This window comes from Lissotriton vulgaris, chromosome 3_1 (genome assembly GCF_964263255.1).
Source record: "Lissotriton vulgaris chromosome 3_1, aLisVul1.2, whole genome shotgun sequence".
Taxonomy (NCBI): domain Eukaryota; kingdom Metazoa; phylum Chordata; class Amphibia; order Caudata; family Salamandridae; genus Lissotriton; species Lissotriton vulgaris.
Window position 1 is genome coordinate 534,532,801 of NC_141689.1, and position 22,229 is coordinate 534,555,029.

The 22,229-nt window shown below is 41.8% G+C and overlaps 1 protein-coding gene across 1 annotated transcript in view; it reads right to left on the reverse strand.

The window, feature by feature from the left end:
* Window positions 1–1,338: 1,338 nt before the first annotated feature.
* Window positions 1,339–22,229, reverse strand: part of BTF3 (basic transcription factor 3) — a 94,690-nt gene continuing 73,799 nt past the window's right edge. The window contains exons 5-6 of the mRNA XM_086960794.1: window positions 9,436–9,492; window positions 1,339–1,644 (exon numbers count right to left, since the gene is read on the reverse strand). Of these exons, the coding sequence (XP_086816920.1) occupies window positions 1,598–1,644; window positions 9,436–9,492 (104 nt within the window). The 3' untranslated portion in view covers window positions 1,339–1,597. The remainder of the gene's footprint in view (window positions 1,645–9,435; window positions 9,493–22,229) is intronic.

The following is a 22,229-nucleotide window of genomic DNA, read 5'->3' on the forward strand; positions in this document are numbered from 1 at the left end:
TTTCCCGAGTACTAGGACACTTAAGCAATGGACACCAGAATCTGCCAGTTTTTAGCTGTGACAGGTTATACCGATCCGAGAACAGTTTGCATGTCCACAGCTGGCGAGAATATTCAAAGTTGGTAGGGTATAGATTTCGGATTGGTTACAGACTTCAAAGTTATGTTCCCAGTCCTGACCATTAGGTGAAATGGGTTACCTTGGACCTTTTGAACTGCTGGTCTTCAGGAGCCTAATATATAGGTTTGAACTCCGTAGCAGTCTAGGTGATGGTTTTCACATTTTATTTTTACATAATCTAGACACACAGGCTCAAACCTACCGAGTTTTTAAGGCTTGCACATAGAGAAACTAAAATAGGGGGTAGATGTGTCCCCGCACACTTGATGGAGTACTGCATTCGGTCATGTATATTTGCCACAGTCAATACCAAAGGCATTGAAGTGGTTACCCTGAACAGAAATGGACTTTGGTTATTTTGAATGTGGAAAAGAAAAATCACCAAACTGAAAAGCAACAGTCCTCATTAAAAGATTTTAAAGTGGGTATCCCAGTTGCCAGTTCTGAGGAAAGACGCTTTCCCATACAAGCCAGAGCACAAACCTCCCTCTTTAAACAATTATGTCTCAGAAGCAAGTATCCACCGTCTGGAACATCACTGAAGGTTTCTGCCGCCACATTAGAAACTGCCTCGAAGCAAAAAGTGAGGATACAAGAAAAGTGGGAGCCCGTTTCTGGTACCTACATTAGAAGCATCTCTAACGTGCTGAAAGCCTTCTACTAGCATGTCAACGACACAGGCAGGGACTTTTGTAGAAGACAGCCACGAATGTTGACAGACTGGCCAGCCTATAGAAGGCTGCTAGCCGGTCCATTTCTTTTGGCGAAGTTCCACTATAAAGTTAGTCTAATCTTCCCACACCGCAATAATAGAGCGAAGAAAGCAAAGGAAGAAGGGACTTCAATAATTTGTGGTGAAGTCTTATCACATTCCCCACTAAATGTGCCATAAATAATTTACCCAGTACCTTAGGCAATTTACTGCAAAAAATACATACAAAATAAATCATAAAATAGAAAAATAAAACTTCAAATGGTGACTGCCAAAAAGCTGAATGTCAGGCACCTTAAAACTGGTCTGCGCCCGGTTTACTTAGACGGCAAAGTATCTTCTGTGAAACATTTTCATCATGTGAGTAAATGATTTAAAAGGTAATACAGAGGAAGAGCTGGGTCATTTAGTCAGTTAAGAAATAATCATGAAAAATTTCACATTCTGAAGAAAGTCAACAATGTTTAAAAACAGCACAATTTTAGAAATACACGTTCATACAAGGATGTTTTTCGTTCATATTTTATTACTGCAAACATTTCCACACTTGTTAAGTTTAACAAGGCTACAAAGAGAACGAGGACTGTGCGTGCAACCAACTTCTCAAACAGGAAGAGCTGCAATTATTGGGAGTGTAAGGAACTCAGCATCTCAGTAACTCAGAATATCAGTTATGATAATAAACACAAAAAAGAAAGCCACAACGTAAAACAGCAGCTCAAATCCTATATTTCAAGGCATTGCTTTAATCAGGTTGTCCCTCATTCAGATTTCCTCATTCTTTGAAGCGTCGTCAAAATTCCCAACAAGATCTGCAAAACGGATAAAAAGAAATATATTAAACTAACCATGTGTGGAAAGAACACATGGTAAAGCGGAAACAGTTCACAAAGTAAATGAAAAGGAAAATTACTTACCTAGACAAATAGGTTTGCGGAACCAAGTTATAACAGTTTTACTTCTTTGGAATAGTATTTTCTATTGATGGTACTGACTGAATGACACCTTTCTCCACCTGGTCTCCAATCCTCAAGTTGCCAACAATAAGATCACAGACTGGCCAACTCAGTCTTTAGATCAAAATATTTGTAAGCCGACAATAACTGAAAAATCTAACAATAAGTCTGCCCCGTGGTTTGCCCCCCAACTCAGAACCCTAAAGAAAACCTACCAGGTTGCAGGAAGGGAGAGGGGGAAAGATTATGTGGAATCTAAAAAATCTATTAATAGGGAGAAAGTTAGGGGTTACTACTCAAATTCATCTTGCCCAGGCATCCTATTTTGAAACCAGAATCAACAAGGCCAGCAATTCCTCCAGAGAAATGTTAAAAATAGCCAAAACGTTGGACTCTCCATCCAATGCACTTCTACCAGAACCCCTTAACCGATACAACGTTTTGGCCTTTTTGTTGATTAAAACGTCTTGATATTGATCAATCCTTTGAAAAAGACATTGGAAGCGAAAATCCCACCCCTTACAACAGCAGGGAATTTCTCCCTCTATCCTTTCCCAATTCCCTCCCCTTTTATTAGAGGTGACTGCACTTATTAAAATTAAATCTGCTTCCACCCTCGACCCAGCCGCCCCCAGGATCATTGCCCTTAAGCATGAAATCATCCTCCTTATTTTGCTCCAAATAGTGAACTTTTCTCTGGAATCAGGGAATGTGCCTCAGTCCTGGAAACATGCGATGATCAAAGCCATTATTAAGAAACCCAACCAGGATCCCACCTGCTGAGGAAATGGCCGCCCTATTTCACATTTACCAGCTTTTAGTAAGGTGGCAGAAAAACATTTCAATAGATGTCTTTCAGATTTTGTGGAAGCCAACTCTTTTTTCCGCCAAACACAAACCGGCTTTCGTCCCAGACAGAACCGAGACCGCCCTATTGGCGGTAGAGGCCAAAGAAAGATTGGATCTAGGGGCAATGGTGGCTAACTTACTCCTGGATCTCAGTATGACTTGACTCTGTTGATCACCCCACACTTCTGGATGGGGTTGGTAAGGCGGAGATCCCAGGGAAAGCTTTGGACTGGGTCGGTTCCTTTCTAAAGGGGCATATATTTCATGTCTTTGACAAGGGCTGTACATCAAACATCTTGCCTGTCTCTTGTGGGATTCCACAGGGGTCCTCACTCAGCCCCACATTATTTCACATCTACCTGCAACCACCGGCAGACATGGTAGCATCTTTTTGGATGTTTATAGACACCTCTATAGATGACATCTAGCTGGTTTTTTCCTTATGTCTGGTTAGGATTTGACATCAGTTGATCAGGGTTATTTCTGGGATCAGATAGCCAGCTGGATGACTCAATACCAGCTCAAGCTGAACGCTGCTAAAACCGATCCAATGATTCTGGAGAATATGTCTCCCACCCAAAAAAGTCTGGGGATGTGGATTGATGACATACTGACAATGGTAGCCCAAGTCACTTAAAATATCAGCCTTTGACATGCTGTGGATGCTGTGTTAGCTTTTGCTGCTGCTCCCCTGGACGTTGAGGCGCGTGGTAGCCCAGGTATTAACTCTTTCTTGCCTGGACTACGGTAACTCCTTATACCTGGGCTGCCCAAAGAAATTCCAAGTGGTACAAAATGCGGCTGCACTTATGCTTCTGGGCATTCCTTGGTCCCTAAAAGGCCCGGCAAGGGTTAAGAGATCTACCCTGGCTCCCTTTTGCTCAAAGAACTGAATTTAAGTCCCTGCACATTGCCCATAGAGTCCTTCATGGGAAAGGCCCTCACATTCTTTAACAGCTTATTACCCATTATGCCCCTAATCGGGCCCTCTGCTCTTCCAATTTGCATTTGGTCACGGTTCCTGCCTCTAGAAGAGCCAAGAAAGGAGGACGCAACTTTTGGTTCAATGCTGCCAAGCTTTGGAATTCTCTCCTCCTGGCCATTAGTTGTTTGGACAATGAGCTGCACTTTCACAAAGCCTTTAAAACCTGGCTCATTAGCTTCGATTTCTAGATTACTGACCTTCCTCGATCTCCGGCCTCTGCGCTTCCTCTCAGCGCTGGGTTGCCTCCGGGTCGGCAAGCGCTCTATGAATTTTATAACAGAATAGACCATGGGTGTCTCTATTGGCAAGTCTTCTGGATTTTCCCACCACTCCATGAATCTATAAGACCTTTACCAGCCCTAATCCTATCCCCCCGGGAGCCAGTGATTCAAGTACATGAAGGCTAACTTGCTACGCATTGACCATCCAGTCATAGTAAGTTGCCCATTGTGTGTTTATACATTGTGTAGTGCGATGGAAAGTTCTGTTATTTGTGAGACTAGGTCTGTTGAACTCATATTGGCACAATCAGAACCGCTGTCATTTTGGATGACAGTCCTTTTATGAAAGGTGTGTTACAGGAGAGGAATTGGTGGAAAAAAGTTTTTTCTGTCAAAAATGTCTGGATTCAATTCCCCTTTGTGTTCCTCTTCTATGTTGCCACTTTCAATGTTTCTTCTCCAGAGAGGTGTTAAGATGCTAGAATTCTTCCTCAGTGCGACTGCCCAATGGCTTATTCCTTTGATGGCTGGGATGAACACACCTCTCCATTCAAGATATAATGCACTGTTGTTGCATTAGCTGTATGGTCTGGTATTGCCACTGTAGCAAAGACTTGGATAAGAAGTCTCCTGTCCTCAGCTTCCCGTGCAATACAAGACATTGCACGTGGGCTCTAGAGTCTGCAATCAATGCCCCATAGTGATGTCCACTTGGGTATAGGACTTGTAAATTACTGCTCATGCAAGAGGTTCTAGACAGTCTATTTTACATAACATGACAGTTCTTATAAAATAACCATTGGATAATATGTGGTATGTGGCTGTAGTCAATCTGTATAGTCTGTTGCAGTACCATTTTAGTTGTTGGCACCTGACAGACCGGATTCCTGTGTTCTTAGTGCAACTTGGGTCACTATTCTGCAAGTGTGTTCATTGAAATCGCTTGACGCTGTTGAAGTGAGCCACCGTGCTATTGGGTCCGAAACTGGATTGCCATTATTCTCCTTTAGTACTTCACTCACTCAGGGAGGAGAGGTTGAGCAGTCAAGGGCTTGCTCAAGGAGACTTGAGGGTTAACTACTCAAAACCATGTAATAACTGAAATCTCAATCAGGGCTTTATTTGATAACACAGATGGTACTTGCTAGATATGAAACCAAATGTTCTAAATAAATAAGACAGGAAATCAAGTTCTTCCTAGCCAGGTATCTGGCAGCAAACGATATATTAACACGTGGGTGCTAACCTCTATAATTTCCATTGGAGTCTATGGAGATGTTCGCAATCAGCAACTGAAGTTCAACAACATTGAAACCACGCTCACGGGTCAATGTCATTTAATGGGAATGCCGACAGTCCACAGGAACCGCATAGTCAATTTAGAGGAAGAACTATTGAGGTTTCCGACACCCGTGCACCAAAACCCGTTGCTAGTGCACAAAATACTTCAAAGCCCTGTAACCTTAGTCACAGTTCAGATTTCACAATATCTGGGATGCCCAGACGTTTTTGAAGGGTAGGAGAATGAAGGGGGAGGATTAGAAAACAGCAACTCTCCAGAAAAGGCAAAGCTAGACAAAACAGACCAGGGGATCAAATGTAGGTATCTCCAGAACCACCTGATTTGGATGTGGGGAACAACTCCGGACTTAAGGTAGCCATCATCGTGACCCTCACTGAATACCCTGGCCAGTGGCTGGAATTGGGGAGTTGAGGTTTGCTTCTGCAGCCAACACGAAGATGCACACAGGTGAGCACAGCAGAAGCAGGGGTGCATGAGGCTCACCCTCATAAGCAGCCGGGTCCCAGCTCTTCTGTTGGGACTGGGTGAGGCAGACAAATGTTTGGTAACTTCCTTAGGTTCCTGGGTGAGGGAACCTTGTGGCCTGGAGCGGCAGAGTCCTACAACTGCTCCCAGGCTTGCCAGATCTTTAGAACGGCAGCAACCTTCTGCTGCACAAGACACCATAGTTTTTTCTGCAGAGTTTTTTCTGTGCTGGCTATCCTCTGCTTGAAGAGAAATGCAATAACTAGCAGACTGCTCCTCCTGAAACACAAGTCTGTTACAATAGCCAGCACCGCTCCCTTGGAATGCAGAGAAATCAGACAAATCAGAACCACTGCATCATTCCCCTGTAGTGATTTCCATTTTGGACCCACACTGGTTCTCCCTTAGTTTTACATATCAGATGTTTTAGGCTGCCTCTGCTCAGTCACACAACACATTTATTTTCGGGACAATATTTTCGGAATACGCTGTACATGTGTGTTATTCAGTGATTCTACTTGGGAGTCAGTCTGCATATTTTGTACAAGGTTGCCTGGACTACATAACATGGTACTGTTTTCTTTGCTCGACAGGTTCTAACATTTTAGACATAACACTGTAGCACAGCTGCAGTTTTCCAACACAGTAGTTTTTATTATATAAAGTGTGTCTTGTCACCTTGGGGGCAGAGAGGAGAATTCCCGCAGAGAGACCGATCCTGGAACAAACACCCACAGAGCCTGATCGATAAGCAGGTAACTGAGTTTACAACAATGATGCAGCCCACTTAACATACACCAGGTATGTGATCTGTTGCCAATCCCAAAGATCACTTGTATAGCTCCGTGCTCACACAGTAAGGATAGGCCTAGACAGATAATTTGCCATGGTGGGAATGTTTATTTTATACAGTCTGATAGTAATGCTTATTACTTTTAGTTTCATCTGCCTAGTGAACATCTGCTTCATGACTAGGGGTCCCGGGTTTTATGTTTTTCTTTTTACATTTCCATCTTTATTTCTCCATTTTTTTTTGGCTACCTTATTGGTATTTATCCATATTAACTTTGTGGTTTGAAAATAGTCTTGTAAAATAGTATATTTCTACATTTATCTCTTAGACGTGTACTCGTACCTGGATGCAGGTTATGAATTAGCACTTTAAGGTCAGCCATATATAACCAAACACTACACCCATAGGTACATATTAGCGTTATTTTGCAAATACAGGGTTACATATGCCTGTATTTAAGGCTATCTCATCCTATTTTACTCCCCATGCTGTATATCGGTTTAGCTTTTGCCTGGAATTCAAGAAAGACAGCATGGAGTGTGTCACAAGATGCACTATTTTCAATATTTTTTTGCTTCTAAAAATTAACAGACAAGGAACACTATACTTAGACTACAATAGTTTCAATAAATGTATTGTACATTTCTTTGCATCTTTCTTTGGTTTACTAAGGACATGCATGAGTGAGACACAAAAGATGATAATCGGTTTCCACTGTTTCCTTGAGGACTAGAGGGTCATGATCTAGGTTGACAAAATCACTTGCTACTCTGAGAAGGTTAGGAGTTCAGGTGAGGCACTGTCATCTAGCCAGGATTTGGGCCGACAGATACCGATGTAGAGCAACACAGTCCCTACTTTCGGACGTCCTGTCGTCCCAAGGCACAGTTCGGCTTTACCAGCAGAATCCCTGCGACTACCCAAATCACAGAAGGAATAGGCAACGCGTGATCAGCTCGTCCCAGGGCAATGGACAATAAAAGCCTCTTGTGGGTTGGTTCCAATTGGTGCAGGTACGATATGTTTTGATTCCCAGACAACAGATCTTGCAGACAGCTGCAAGCAGAAAGAGGGCAGGAGCTTGGAACACTGTATATGTTGCAGAGCCTTTGCCAAAGGATGGAAGCCTTGCATACCCACACACAAGAGCAGTGTGGCACTTTATAAGAGCAGAAATGAAAGTTATGCAAAAGAGTGCATCTCCCATTAACCGATATCTGGCCAGCCGTGTACAAAGCTCACCATTTTAGGTTGCACACACGAACCAAGCCACAATGGAGTCTACCATGCACGGTCAGACATGCGCAGACCTAACACTCTACACTGATGTATACCCATGACCTATGCCCTTTATACATTCTCCACACATTGAAGCCAAACTCCTGGTCAAAGACGACTGAAAGAACACTAGACATGTGAGAGGCCAGCAGACACTTCCCTTGAAGGGCACTACTGGCAATCCATCGAAGCCCAGGAAAAGAGGGCAGGGTCCACAGTCTGAAAGAGGGATGTTTTTACAGCACCACTCTGATCTTAATCCAGTAAACAGGAAGGACTCACAATAAGCTTACATGATAGTTGGGCTCTGAGGGGACTGGAGCGTTTGGAGGGGGAAAACAAGGTTAGAGAGGTTCCAAAAATAACAAATACCATACAAGAGAAGACAGCACTGTTCATGCAAAGTAATGTCCTTCCCAAAATCACTGAAGAATAATTTCCCTTTATAGAGCCCTGATACCATGAGGTGTTTTCCAAAAACACAACAGCAAGTAGCATCCAAAAATTCTAATCCCCCCCCGCCCACCCCCCAAACATTTTCAAGAAAACCATTACTGAGGCTCTATCTTGATACACATAGAAGAACATTTGTGCCTGTCGTCTGCGACCAAAAAGATGTGAGATATCCCAATATCCATGTTCTGTTTTTGTTGCATTATTGGAATTTTTATAGGACATGTAAAATTTATTACATCTGACCAAAGTGTGGAGGAGCTGCGCATACTTTGTTGACAATGGTATGAAATCTGGTAGTGACATTCAATTCCTTCATTATTTAAGGCATTTACTATTACTATTTTTCACTCAAAATCTTTTCAGAAAATATTGATCTGCTGACACTAAACAAATAGGTTTACTGACCTAACTGAACCTAATGACCCCCCCCCCCAAATAGAAGTTTTACTTTCGACAGCATAACTTATTTTAGTGTTCTCAGCCAAATACGGTTTCTAACTCATGCAACTTATCTTGTAAGTACTTTTCTTTACACTACATTTCTTTTTATAGCCACCTTAAACTGCTGAAATAGACGTGACATGTGGAAATGAGTATTATCATCAGGTCTTGTGCTAACAAACCAGAGATCAGAAGTAGTATCATCAGTCCTAAGTGCACTATAGTATGCATTAGTAGTACCAGTTGCACTATTAGCAGTGCCATTAGTGGTACGTATGCTAGTATTGTTATTACCCGATAAGCAGGTAATTCCAGAATTAAATTGTTTTTTACTAAAGCGGCTAAAGGAAGAGGTCGATGGAGACCAGATAGAAAAAACTAGTGATTCGGAAGGGATAGGGGTGCAATGGACATGAACTGAAGTTACAGGAGTCAGGGCAGTCTACTTACAGCAGTAGGCGCAAATATCAGATCTATGTGCTAAATCACAATTACTGCTTTAACGGCTGCCACAATTCCAGCCCACAAACTATTTGCCTTACTCTTTGGCACTTCTAGCTTGCACAATTACCAGACAGACTGAGATCTGGATCAACAGCACATTTACCACAGACCAGCTTATTAGAAACAACGAGATGAAGTAGAATACGGTATGAAAGTAATAGGATAATAAAAGTTGAACATACTGACTAAGGAATGAGTGACTGCTCAGATTTGGGCCTATAACTAAACAAGATTGCATTGAGAAATTTGAAGGATCAGTAAGTGTTAAATAAGTAGTAAACCATTATGGTACAGTCTTATAAGGTCATTGTTCATTTAATGTTCCACAAGCTGTCATACTGTAAAGTCATACCTGGAACTTCGTCGTCATCATCCTCCCCAGGAGCTAGTGGTGCTTTCCCATCCATTGCTGAAACAAAAACAGAACAATGAGGCAACGTACCAGAAAATGTTTGGAGAAAAATACAAAAACAGCATCAAATTACGTAAAACTCAGTTTTCCTGGCTGAAATGTAAAGAGCCACAAATGCAACTAAAAACCATTGCTCATGTTAATGCTACTGTACCCCTGCTAAGAGTATGTGGCAGCCTGTGTGCCATAGCTGTAGTAGACTACAAGAGTTTGAAAGTGAAGACAAGCAAGATTTTCATAATTGCAGAACGCAGCTCTCTCGAATAAAATAAAAGGGTGCAATAATCTTAAATAGGATGCAGCTGGAAAAAGAGGAACAAATGGTCTCCCACTCTCAACTAGCAGCTTTACAAATCCCCTACTGACCAAATCACCCCACCAAATCAAAAGCTCCTACTTGATAGTTTCTAGACAGTGTGCATATTTTCTCTTTAAGGGACAACGTGACTAGGCATGACACAGAGACAGGGAAAAGAATATTAATAGAGAGGGGAGAAGAAAAGGGATTAACAGATGAAGAATAGGGTGGGGGCAGGAGTACAAGAGAGGTAGAGGACATCAGAAGGTAGTTGGAATAGAAGATGAGAAAGTGGGAGCCAGGGATAGACTAAAGTGTGGTCAGAGGGGGAGCAGAACAGACTGGGTGCACGGAGAAGAGCAACAACAGATAGGAAAATGCAAAAGATTGACCGCAGAATGCTAGAAAGAGAACACCTTTGAAGATAAGAGGGAGCTAAAATACATTTTCTATTTAACTTTGGAACCTTCTTGAGCCAATCTCATCTCAAGTGGTATGCATGTGTATCCTTCGGTGTTTCCATATCAACAGGACAACAGGTTCACCACTACAATATCAAAGCAGCAGAACATATACTTGGTTCTGGCAAGGGCACACAACACAGGCATAGGAGTTTGAATTAACTGGCCTCAGGGAAAAAGAGTAAATGGTGGCGTTTCCATGGACAGTGCAAAGCAAGGAGGATTCTCGTAAACATTGAAGAACTCCTATAGGCATGACCAAACAAAAGGACCATTTTATACACTATATACACTATGACCAGAATAAAACAAATATACGTTTGACTGTAAAAAGCCCATTGGCCCGAGCAATACGTAAGGCTAACTAAATCATACCAGGCTATCGAAAAGCACAACACCAAAAACTTACAAAGATAAAAAACTCACCAGCAAAAAATATACATGATCACGGTATGAAATCATTTAAGAATCTCCCCAAAGCACAGGGTATCTCCATATGCAGTGAAAAGCTGCTTACTTTCAATCTAGTCCTCATGTTTTACTTCAAGATGGGTTTTAAAAATTGCTGGTGCAGAGTTAAAAAATAACATTCTAGTAAGTTCATGTAGATAAGGAAAGGTAGCATTTAATACTCCGGAATCACAATTCGAGTGGAATGGTTTGCATGCAAAAACAAATCCTTTTACCTTGGAGCCATACAGCCTAACTTCCTCAGTTCTTTCTTCGTGTAGGGAAGAGAATAAGCCACATTATAATGTATTAATTTTTAGGGTAGCTGGCAAGGCGTGTAACCACATCCTTACCCTTTTTGTCCAACTGAGCTCACTTTAAATAATGTCTTCTTTACAAAGCATTGAGATTTTATGGTGCTCTGACATTAGCAGGCTGTTCCAATATATGTAACAATGAAATGAAAAACCAGGATTGCAGACCAGTTTCCATTCTTATAGCTTGAGGCCGACCAGTTTCCATTCTTATAGCTTGAGGCCGCTGCACATTTGGGTAGAGGTAGCACGTTTTTTTCAGCAGCTCCCGTTCAGGCTTTTCTCAGTCACTGGTGTTGCTGAAACTCAGCAATTTCATTCCGGAGAGGGCTTGCAGTAAAACAATTGCTTCATACGAAGCCAAAACAAGGTGAAGCAAAGGGCCTTGATAGTCCCTTTTAAACCTTTTTATCCCACTTATAAATTAACGCACTTTGGTGCTTAGGGTCGTCATCTGAGGGGCCCAAGAAAGGAACTATTCAAAACAATTCCGAAGTTCTTGTAATCAGAGATTTCCTCCATCCTAGTTTGCCCAATTGACCAGGTACCACTGTTTCTTCCAGACAAACACCATAACTTTAATTTTATTTAAACAGATTGCCAATTTATTGCTTTGAAAGTACTCATAAAATTCAGCCAACTTCCTCATCAGGCAGTTCTGTCAAGTATTACGAGGCTCTTTGCGTAGAGGAGACAGGGTATACAAGACCCTTCTATTTTCAGCCCAAAGAAATGGGGAGCTGGCACCACTATAAGGTCTCCTAAGAAGAGGGCAAACAAAGTTGGTGGCAATAGACAACCATGGCACAACCTATTAATGGTTATCCTTTTTGAGAGGCTAACCCCTACTGTCCAACTCTACAGCTGCCCAATTCTCTTCATGAAGTTCCTTTAATATCCCCAGGAGACTACCAGGGATCTCTAGGAATATTTGTTTCGACCTCAAAAGCAGTCTGGAAATTCACAAAGCAGGTGTAAAATGAGCCATCGCCCTCAATGGATTTCTGCACAATAGCCCAGAGGCTAAAACAGTGATCCATCATGGCGTGTCCAGCTTTGAAAACACCCTAGTGATCGCATTGGCCTCCTCATACCATTGCTACAGCACTTCTAGCTGTATCTTTATGCAAATCTTAGCCACCACATCAAAGTGGCCAACTAAACAATCGTCCCTGGGTCCATCAAGTCACCCTTTTTATGGATGGGTTGTATTACTGCCGTTTTGAATTTTCTGGGTATGCCCTGGTTAATGTGCACCACTTCAACACTTTGGGAAACAAGCATTGGCATAGCCAATAGGTCTTGCCTTTGGGACCTTATAAGTGTTTTAGCCATGCAACACTTGATGTTGTTGCACCAAGGGTACTGTGCTGGATAACAACACTTATAAGATCCTTTATAAGGCGATACCTATTGGCTATGGTAATTTGGCTACATACATTCTGAGGAACAAGTAGATCCCGGTTTCAATCTCATAGTTCTCCTTGATCCAAGTTTGAGATCCTGGACAATATATATTTCCCTATGCTTCCATGACCTTATCACCACAATTGGCTGCACCCACAGACTTGGTAACCAAATAGTAAGCAACATAAGAACATTTACAGATTTTTACATACTATTTGTGATGCTTCAGTTAAGTACCCTGTAATGTTGAGGCTTTGACATAACCAAGCATGCACTTAATCTTTCTCTGAATGTGAAAGAATCGGGTGGATTGATGACTAAGAACACAAATGCTAAAAAGCACACAGAAAATGATCTCCGTTGTAAAAGCCAGGACCGTTTAAGTGGTAAATTACAATGCAGCTATTGGCTACTGAATAACGAGAATACTTGCAGAAACCAGGCCACCGAAGTATCGAGTTGGACAGTAAAACTACTCTAAACTAACAGAACACATCGCTATCAAATTGTTGGAATTATGGTCACTATCGGATACAAAGAATTGATATTTGCCAAAGAATATTGTAAAATGGTGTTCTAAACCACTGGAATAATTTAGCTGAAAGTTATTAGAAATCAAATCATCTCAAATTAAAGGCTATAATGAAACCATTCTCCCTGGACAAACGTTTACCCGTTCTTCCCGTCATTTCTTTCCAGCATATACCAGCCTACAGCGAGTACAAATGAATGGATTACTATGCATATAACTAACAGGAAAAGAAACTACTGCCCCAGTACTGCTTGACTCACCTTTATCCAACTGTGGATTATACTCATCCATTCCAAGAATTTCAGATACGCAAGCAAAGCATCTATGGTGTTACAGCAGACCAGGGCAGTGGAGAAACAGTTCATCCCTCTACTCTAGTGGAAGCTGGGGGAGCCAATAGAGGGCATGAGACTATCCACCTGCTCCACACTGTTAAGAGTAAGACCTCTGACAAGCCTCTCCCTACTACTTCTATTGTAATACGTACCTATAGCTGAAGAGTAAACCGTAGCAAGGGAGGACAGCTGCGCTTCTGGGAAGATGTTTTTCAGGTCTTTTAGCATGGCTTAAGGAGGTATGCATACCGTGGTAGGTGGGAGGGGGAGAGGTTATCAGGAGGGTAGTGTTTGAACTGTAAGATTTTAAGTACAGGCATTCATTGACATTTTCAGTTATCTATCTTTGAAAGGAAAATAGTGTTGGGATTAGAACTACAGAACCATTCAATTGAGCCCATTTCTATGCTTATGGCACTATAACAGAACCTAGAATGGTAGCAACTCAGGCTTATCCTCGCAGTGTTAACTCCTGTTTGTCTATAGCCTTGTTTAATGTTGTGAGATTTAGACACACCACTCGTCTCAAGCCATTTTTCAACATTTAATATTCTTTCTACAAGAACGTCGATTTGCTAATGCTGAGAATTTTTAATGAATGATCCTGTTTTGCTCTAGAATCATTCTGAAATAATCTCGCCATGCAATCTGAAAAAAAATATGTAAAGCATTCTATGCACCCAAGTCGTACTTAGTGCACTGCTAGCAGACATTTTGACCAGGGATAATATTATTCATTTTGAACCTACCACTGTGAATGGGTAGTTTGCATGTGTGGGTATCAGTTCTTTGTTGAAGGAACACCATGAATGCTCATACTTTGTGCTTGGTTTCTGTGCACATTTCTGCAGATATCTTTTCAAACGTTGTGTTGCATTGTTTAAGGTAAACAAGCACCTAAATATATAAAAAATAATCCCATTGCATGCGAGATGCAACAAAGATTTGCATAGTTAACAGTGTTACAGAATACAAAATCAGGATTCTATGTGTTAAAAAGCCTGACCAGGAGGCGTTCCCCAACGTGATTACAAGAGAGTTGCTTAAGATACTAGTGTACTTAATTCAATTTTTCAAATATAGCAACTGTAATGCATGCTGGTAAACAAAGTATGAATAGAGCATTAATTAAAAGAACTGTCTACAAACTACACCACTAGATGCTAATTTTCAACACCACCATTGGGGGCTTGTGGGGTTAGAGCAGGTCTAGGAAACGTTTTTACGTCATATTAGGCAAAAGCCAATTTAACAGCACAAGAGTGAGTGTTCAATCATGCTACCTGTCAGACGGTACAAAAAAAATAGAACACGAAATTCCACTCATGCCATGACTACTAGTCAACAGTGTATTAAAGTGTCACACTTGCAATTAATACTGCTCCTGAAGGAGAACGCAGTAAAGTATATTTAATCGGGTTATGCTGAGACCGATGGTCCCATGTGCTTTTAAATTCACTGTTCGCTGTATTGCAGAGAAGACTACTCCTCAATTATCAAGCATTGGAGAAGAACCATGACAGAAGTCACTGCAAAGATTTTTACCTCTGTCTTCTGAGAAGATTTCTTCTCAGAGTTCAATATCTAAGCCACCCCGCGCACCCCCAACATGCAAGTTCCAATTACACCCCTCAGCAACAGGCAGGGCACAACTCCTGTTTTTGCTCTGAACTACCAAAATAGTGCTCAAGAGTTGCCGATTTCATAAGTTGCAATCCCCAATTTAGACAACAAGAGTACGTGTCGTCAACATTCAAAGTTAGTTAAGAACAAGAGAACACACACCAACAGAAACTGGTTACAGAGAAACAGCAAGAAAAACTGCGAAACAGGGACAGATGACAAAGACAACAAGATGAACACAAGAGAAAGAGCGAGCTAGATGGAAAAATGCACACTGAGGCAAAGAAAGCGAAGAAATACAGCGAAACAGAGAAACACAGATGGCAAAGAATAAGGGGATCGCAAGAGAAAGTAAGCGCTAAAACGAGGAATACACACAGTGAGGCAAAGAATGCAAAAAAGTACAGTGAAAGGGTGAACCTTACACAGACAGAAAGAATGGGAAAAGCAGCGAGACATCCTTGGAAACCCAACTAACTGCAGTGGTGAGTGGGCAAGGAGAGAGGCGCGCGCATGGGTTTGCTGGCCCGGGAGTGGTGCGTGCGTGCATGCGTACGCGCAGTGCTCTTTTTCAAAGCACATAGTCGTGCTTGTGACGCGCCGCTGAGCACTCACGCAAGGCTTATGCCGCCACAAGCACGACTATGCGCTTTGAAAAAGAGCTGCACGACAGCTAAAGGTCTCCTATGCAGCACATGCGCGCTGCATAGGCGAGACGTAAAAAACGTGGGCACACCAGTGTCTGCTGGAATTTATTATTATAGCTGGTAAGGCATCCATCCCGGCTGCTTTACAGCAGATACATTAAGCAAAGTCAACTATGTGTATGCATAATGATAATAATAAGTTTATAAAACGCCTGGTTACACAAAAAACTGTGTGTCCCCGTGCTATGTAGACAAAAGGATCCAAGCATGAATATATTTTAATTCATGGCAATTTCTCCTCTGAATACATGCAATAGTAATATGATGTAACAATAAGAACAAAATACATTTGTGCAGCAAACACTGCAATACTTTCATGAAAATTCGACGTTTCCAATGTACGAATATGAAAACATTTGTGCATTAAAATTTGTTAAAAATAAGAACGGCATACAATATCATTAAAAGCTCTCCTATCATCATAGACAGAACTATTCCAAGGTACTGAGTCGAGTTGCATGAAGTGTGCATTTAAACAGAATAGAGAGTAAGATCTGTGCAAATTTCATTAAAGCTTATATCATGTCCATCAGAGACAACTGTTCGAAGGTACTGCATCGAGTGACAGTGCGCAAGTGAGCAGAAAAATGTGCAACGTATGCATGCTTCTAAGCAAGATGGGAGACAAAGTCTTCCAGGTGAATTTGCATTGTATAGGTGGCGTTGGTCATTCACTAGCGGCTTGACAGTGCAATTAATGAGAAAGTGTGGGATCTCCCTCATGCGGCTGAGGGGGATGTCACAACGTTCCTGCGGATTAGTGAAAAACGAATGCAACAAACATTGTAATTAAACATTATTAAAAGGCACTATAGTCAGTACTCTCAAAGCACGACGAAGGAACAATGCAATCCATCTTAAGCCTATGCAAACGAGCGAAGAAAAAGTGCTATGTCTGCACAGACCATTACAAATTGTGTGGCAGATTTTCTCAAGTTAGTTTTTATCTTTATTAGCACTATGTTAACTTGCTTCTTTGAAGGCAGTTATTTCCGCCTGCATGAATTTGCCAAACTAGGACAGATCTGAGGGGACCATGTTAGAGAAGGGAACTGCTATGGCTTCCACACATGTCTGTGTCCCCATTAGACAGAAAAATTGGTCATTTTAGTCGTGGCAGTAATCGTGCTGGACAAACGCATCCGGGATGCAACAGGTGCTCCTTTCTGTAGTTGTGTAGTCTGCATCCTGTGATATGGGACAGCGATTTCCAGTTAGGATCTAATTATTTTATCTGCAGAAGCATCAGCCTGACCCAGGCACTTCTTTCCCAGTGCCTGGCTCAATTATGGTTGTGTTTCATGAGCCTCATCGGATGCAGCAGGAGCCATTGTTTTTCCTCAAGTCTGGCAAGGTCTGCTTCCCACGATAATTGACCGATCATTTTATTTATTGCACTCTTTATAGCTGTATAGCCTATTCCTTCCGTTGTGCAATTCTCAATCACCAGATTTAAGGTCTCCACCGCTCTATTTAAATAGTATCTCCAGGGCATATTCTGCATACGTATATTCATTTTAGCACCTCCATCAAGGATCCTGCTGGAGCATTCTAGATTCGATAGTAATATTGCCCATGTATACCCAGGCATTTATGTGTTTGCTGCATAAGGCTGAACTACAGACGAATCAGGTTTCTGCATTTATATATACAATTTATACAGGGCATATGTGTTTGCTTGTGCTTTTGCCTTCCCCTTATTCTGAGGTATTGCCATTTAACCCATATCACTAAACCACGCTCCAAGATAATTGTAATTTCTTGTTGATGTTATGGTCTGGGCGCCCAGCCTCCATTTGTGCAATGTTTCCCTTGCAGAGCGGCCAAATATCTCTTTTGTTTTATTCTGATTGGCAACCAAGTCGTTCAGTTCATTATAGATATGCATGGCATCTAGCCCCTTTTGGAGCCCTATTTTGAATGGTCAAGAGTAATAAATCATCCACGTACTGAAATAAGTACACTTTCTTCTGACCTATATTTGGTGAAGCTAGATTGACTCTTTGTAGCCCCCTCCTCAGATCCATTGTATACAAGTTGAAGAGTGTTGGGGCAAGGACGTATCCTTACTTCCAGCCCCAATCAGACTGCAATTTTGGAGATACAGGGTCCCCTGCTAGTCTTACTCCCACTCAAATCCCGCTGTAAATGGAGCTAGTGGCATTCAGGAGGTTATACGGGATTTTCCAGTTTCTAAACTTTCTCCATAAATTGTTAAGCACTACCCATCGAATGCGGCGGAGTGGTCTACAAATCAAGCGAACACTAGCATCATCTTCTTGAAATTGGCTTGCTATGCAATGTAAGATCAGGCAAAAACGCTGTTTATAGTTAAACCTCCCTTACGGAATCCAGTTTGTTAGAAAGGGAGCAATTCTTCTTGAATCCATCTTTTTAATTCTCTTAATAGGGTGCTCGCATAAGACTTTGCCTCCATGTCCAAGAGGGCATTAATAAATAGTTTTTAAGGTTGATGCTATCTCCTTTCTTGCATACCTGGTGTCATAGTGACCCTTGCCACGCATCTGAAACGGCGGATTGCAGTCTACAAGCTGTGTATAATGGGAAGAGGACCTCTTGCCAATATGCTGGGCTCTCCCTAAACATTCCTCCTGGAATTCCGTTCGGGCCCAGAGCCCCGTCCTCTTATCTTTTAATTTTTATTTTTTATTTTTATAAACGGACTGTTAATTTATATGGAACTTTCAGCTGTGGGGTTTATGCTTTTATTACATGTCCTTGTTGTGGTCGATGAGGCCTTATTTCGAGTGATAATTTTCCTGGTTGCTCTCTGTATATATTCTTCACGTGGGTTTGCCATACTTCCGAAGCCACGGAATTGCGCCCGTCAGTTTTATCGTTCCCTAGCATCGTAATGTATTCTCAAAATTGCTTCTGCTTGCTGTTTTTTGATACCTCATACATTTTGGTCCATTCTGCTTCATAGTGCTTCATTTTAGCTGCCAAATGAGGCTTTTGTGTTCCTAATTTATCTCTTAACTGTCGCCTTGAATCACCGTTTCCTACTATCTGATGGGCTCACTTAATCCGCCTTAATTTGTGGATGTATTCCCTTAATTTTCAGTTGTATCCCAATTTGTACATTGTCTGTTTGGGTCTGTTCATGTTCCTCTCATTTCCTGCCTGCACTAGGTTGGACCGTAAGTGTGATCCATGCGGCCCAGTTGTTGTGATTGTTGCCTTCCTGTCAGCCAGCCTGCCTTTCTCACTCTTCTTCCAAACCTCTATTTTGACTGCATAGCTGATGTTCTATTTGAGCCTTCCCACCAGTGTGATCTTAGACTAATTTTCTGTTACAGATTGTGACTACCTGTGCAAGGGGACGCCAATTGGAGCTGGAGGTGAACGTAAAGCTTTGCATGATCCCTTACTTCCTGCTCTAGCTTTTTTTAAATCTGTCAGAATTTTTTTTAAGATTTGGTCCTTAAAATATATAGTCAATGGTTGTGCAGTTGTTAAAGGAGTGAACACGGGCTGTGTTAGACTGGCCTTTTAATGCTAGTGTCTCTGCGGAAACCAAATTATATGATTGTAGAACGTTGTTAAATCTCTTTTTATCCCTGGCTCCTCCTTCCTGTAGTTTTAACATCTGCACCGAGGTTATGTAAATTGAATTCCCCTGTTATTACTGTTCCCAGATTTGAATATTACACATTAACTCTTCCACGTGAGCTATCACCAGGTTTGTTATTTCCAGTCTTTTCAGACCATATATATTTATTAGCAACAGTGCTACATTGACTCCTTTATCCGAATATCCTTCCACTATGGCTGCCTGCAACATTTCCAATTCCAATTTAATAGCTAGTTCTATTGAGTGATTTCTGCAGATTGATATTCCTCCCGACGGTCTTCCAAAAATGTGTAGTTTAGTGGCAGATTTGTCTAATTCCGAAATTTCCTCCAGGTGCGTGGGAGTTACTGCCCAGGTTTCTTGGAGGCAGACTACATCCGCTTCTTGCAGCATTTGATAGTTAGTTCACCACTTAGGACCGCAGATAGGCGGTAACATTCCAGGACATACGTTTTGTGGCTATGTTATTAGATAACATAGCTGTGTTTTTTGTTGTATTGTTAAGCACAGTAGGAGGGATCTTACTTGGAGGCCCTTCATGGGCAGCTTTTGCGCTAGGTAAAGCCGTTAATCCTGCCCCCCCCCCCCCCATTGGGGATTTGCCAGCTCCAGCCCTCCTCATGCTTATCTGTCCTTTCCGCCGACCAAATCGGCCTCTTTTGCGCTGCTCTCTCATTCAGCCTGTACTGTATGGTTAAGCTTTTAAAGTTGGAATTTGCTTGCACCCTTGGTGCTCCCCTTAACGGGCCTTTCTTTGGCTGTTCATAGTTTGGGTGGACAGACTGGTTTAAGTTGAGACGCCAGCACATGAGGGTATTTCTCTTCCTTTTTTCATGTACCAGGATGCCCCAATATGCAAGCCTTTCCCTCTCCATCAAGACCCTTTTCGGCAAGGCTGTTTTTTTGCAGAAGTACATTCGCTGAATATGATGGGGAGAAATTTCGGAGGCAATACAACAGGGAAATTCTATGACCAAGGGCATAATTGATGCTGTGTGTGAAGTTCCCAAATTAAGTGTTGATTTCAAAGGTACGTGATTACTACCTAGTAGTGCAAGCAGTTGAAAACCACCAATGAAAGGGAAGTGTCAGGCCTTTGTGAAAATATAATGAATTGGACCCCAAATGTTTACCTGCTTAAAAGTATGAGCAGAAGGGGACTGTGTGAAAGATGAAATGGAACATTTAACCCGTTATCGAATGCAGTCACTCGCAGCATAAACAAACATTGGCGAGTACTCACCAGTACGGATCACAAGTGGGAAAAGCCCCTCATGTCATTTAAACGTGCAAGAAGTCTCAAGGATGCCCTTGTCCATACCCGCCCCAGACAACATGAACATACCAACACTAAGGGTGTTTTGAATGCATGGGGTTTACCCCCGATAATTGGTCATTACCCATGTGGTGGTTGTGCCGTGTGCCCACTGACTACTGCCTCTAAATTTCCTATTTTAGAAGAAGGAAAGGTGTGGCAACAAAGAAACCACACAAATTGCAATTCGTGCTCCGTTATCTACTTAAATCACCTGCCCATGCGGGCTAAAATATGTCGGAATGGCAGCGAGACGAGTAAAATTGAGAATCAGTGAACACCGAAGTAATATCAGATGTCACAAGACCAACACGAAATTAACATCCCACTATTTCCAGCAGAAACACACTCCAGAAGAGTTGAAATGGACTATAATCTAACAACTGGCCCAGGGCTCTGAGGACAGTTTGTTCGAAAAGGAACAAAGATGGATATATCGTCTGGCTAGCCACCTAACGGGTCTTAATGATGATATTCCTTGGGGTACAGTGATGAAAAGATAACAGCTTTCCCCATGGAGTGTTCGTAACTGAATTGCCATAAAAAGTGACCCTAAATTAAGAAAGAAAGAGTATATAAAAAAAATTACTCGCGATTTGGCTCTTGTTTAGTTTTATGCTTATGCATTTATTTTGGAGGATACTTTTCTGCATTTTGGAGCATGGGGCAGTATTGTTTATCCCAAATAATTGTCCTTCAGGGACTCAGGGTATTGATGCACCTCCAAATAAGCCAATGATTACATCAGTGATGTTATGTCTGCTTATAAACATTATCAATAAAGTTTGGGCTCTATAAAATAAGAAAAAAAGAAAAAAGATAGAGCATAGGACGATAGGGGCATTTTCAGGTTTCTAACTATATCGTACTAGTTGCTCTCCAGAATTGCGTTTTTACATTGATGAAGGGGGTTTCTCTGTACAATTGGCTAGGAACTCCTTTGCATTTACATCATACATATTATACGTAAACATCGTGAAGTATAAACATACCGACAACAAAAAGAGAATGCCCCTTTAAGACGCAACTCACGCTTAACACGTGACCGACCCCTGACCTCGCTCTTTAATGGACGCTGTGTGTGTGTAGCTTCACCTTTCGGGCGGCGGCAGCGGACACAGTAGGTCACAGGAGGCGAGTCGTTACGAGCGAAGTAAGTGAGGGGCATTTTGCCAAATCTGACAGGTACCCGTTTTTAACATTGAGACTGACGACCAAACTTCTCCTCTTTTTTTTCACGCAGTGGCAGTAGCGTGAAGCTAGCCTCCCCCGCTTAAGCCCCTAGATGATCGCACTTTAATTCCGTGCTGTGAGTATTGGAAACCGGGATTTCTCCGTGTGCTGTTGTTTTTTATACGGGGGTCTTGACCTTTATGCTCGTGTTTTACATGGGCGGAATAGGGTCTTACTCGTTACAAAATCAATTGAAATGGGGTCATTCAAACATGCACCTTTTTACAATTTCAAGAGACTTAGTTCAAATACTCATCATAGTCAGTTAAAATTGACTTTACATTTACTACTGACTATTTAAATATGATGAGACAGTATGCTTGTTTTGAAAGCCTGTTCAAATAAATAAGCTTCCACGTACTTCTTATAAAGACGGGGTAGTTACCTTCTAAAGTCTACACCTCCCTTATTGAAATAAATTCGGGCGGTTAAGGATATGTCACTGAGTAGTGACTTATTATGCT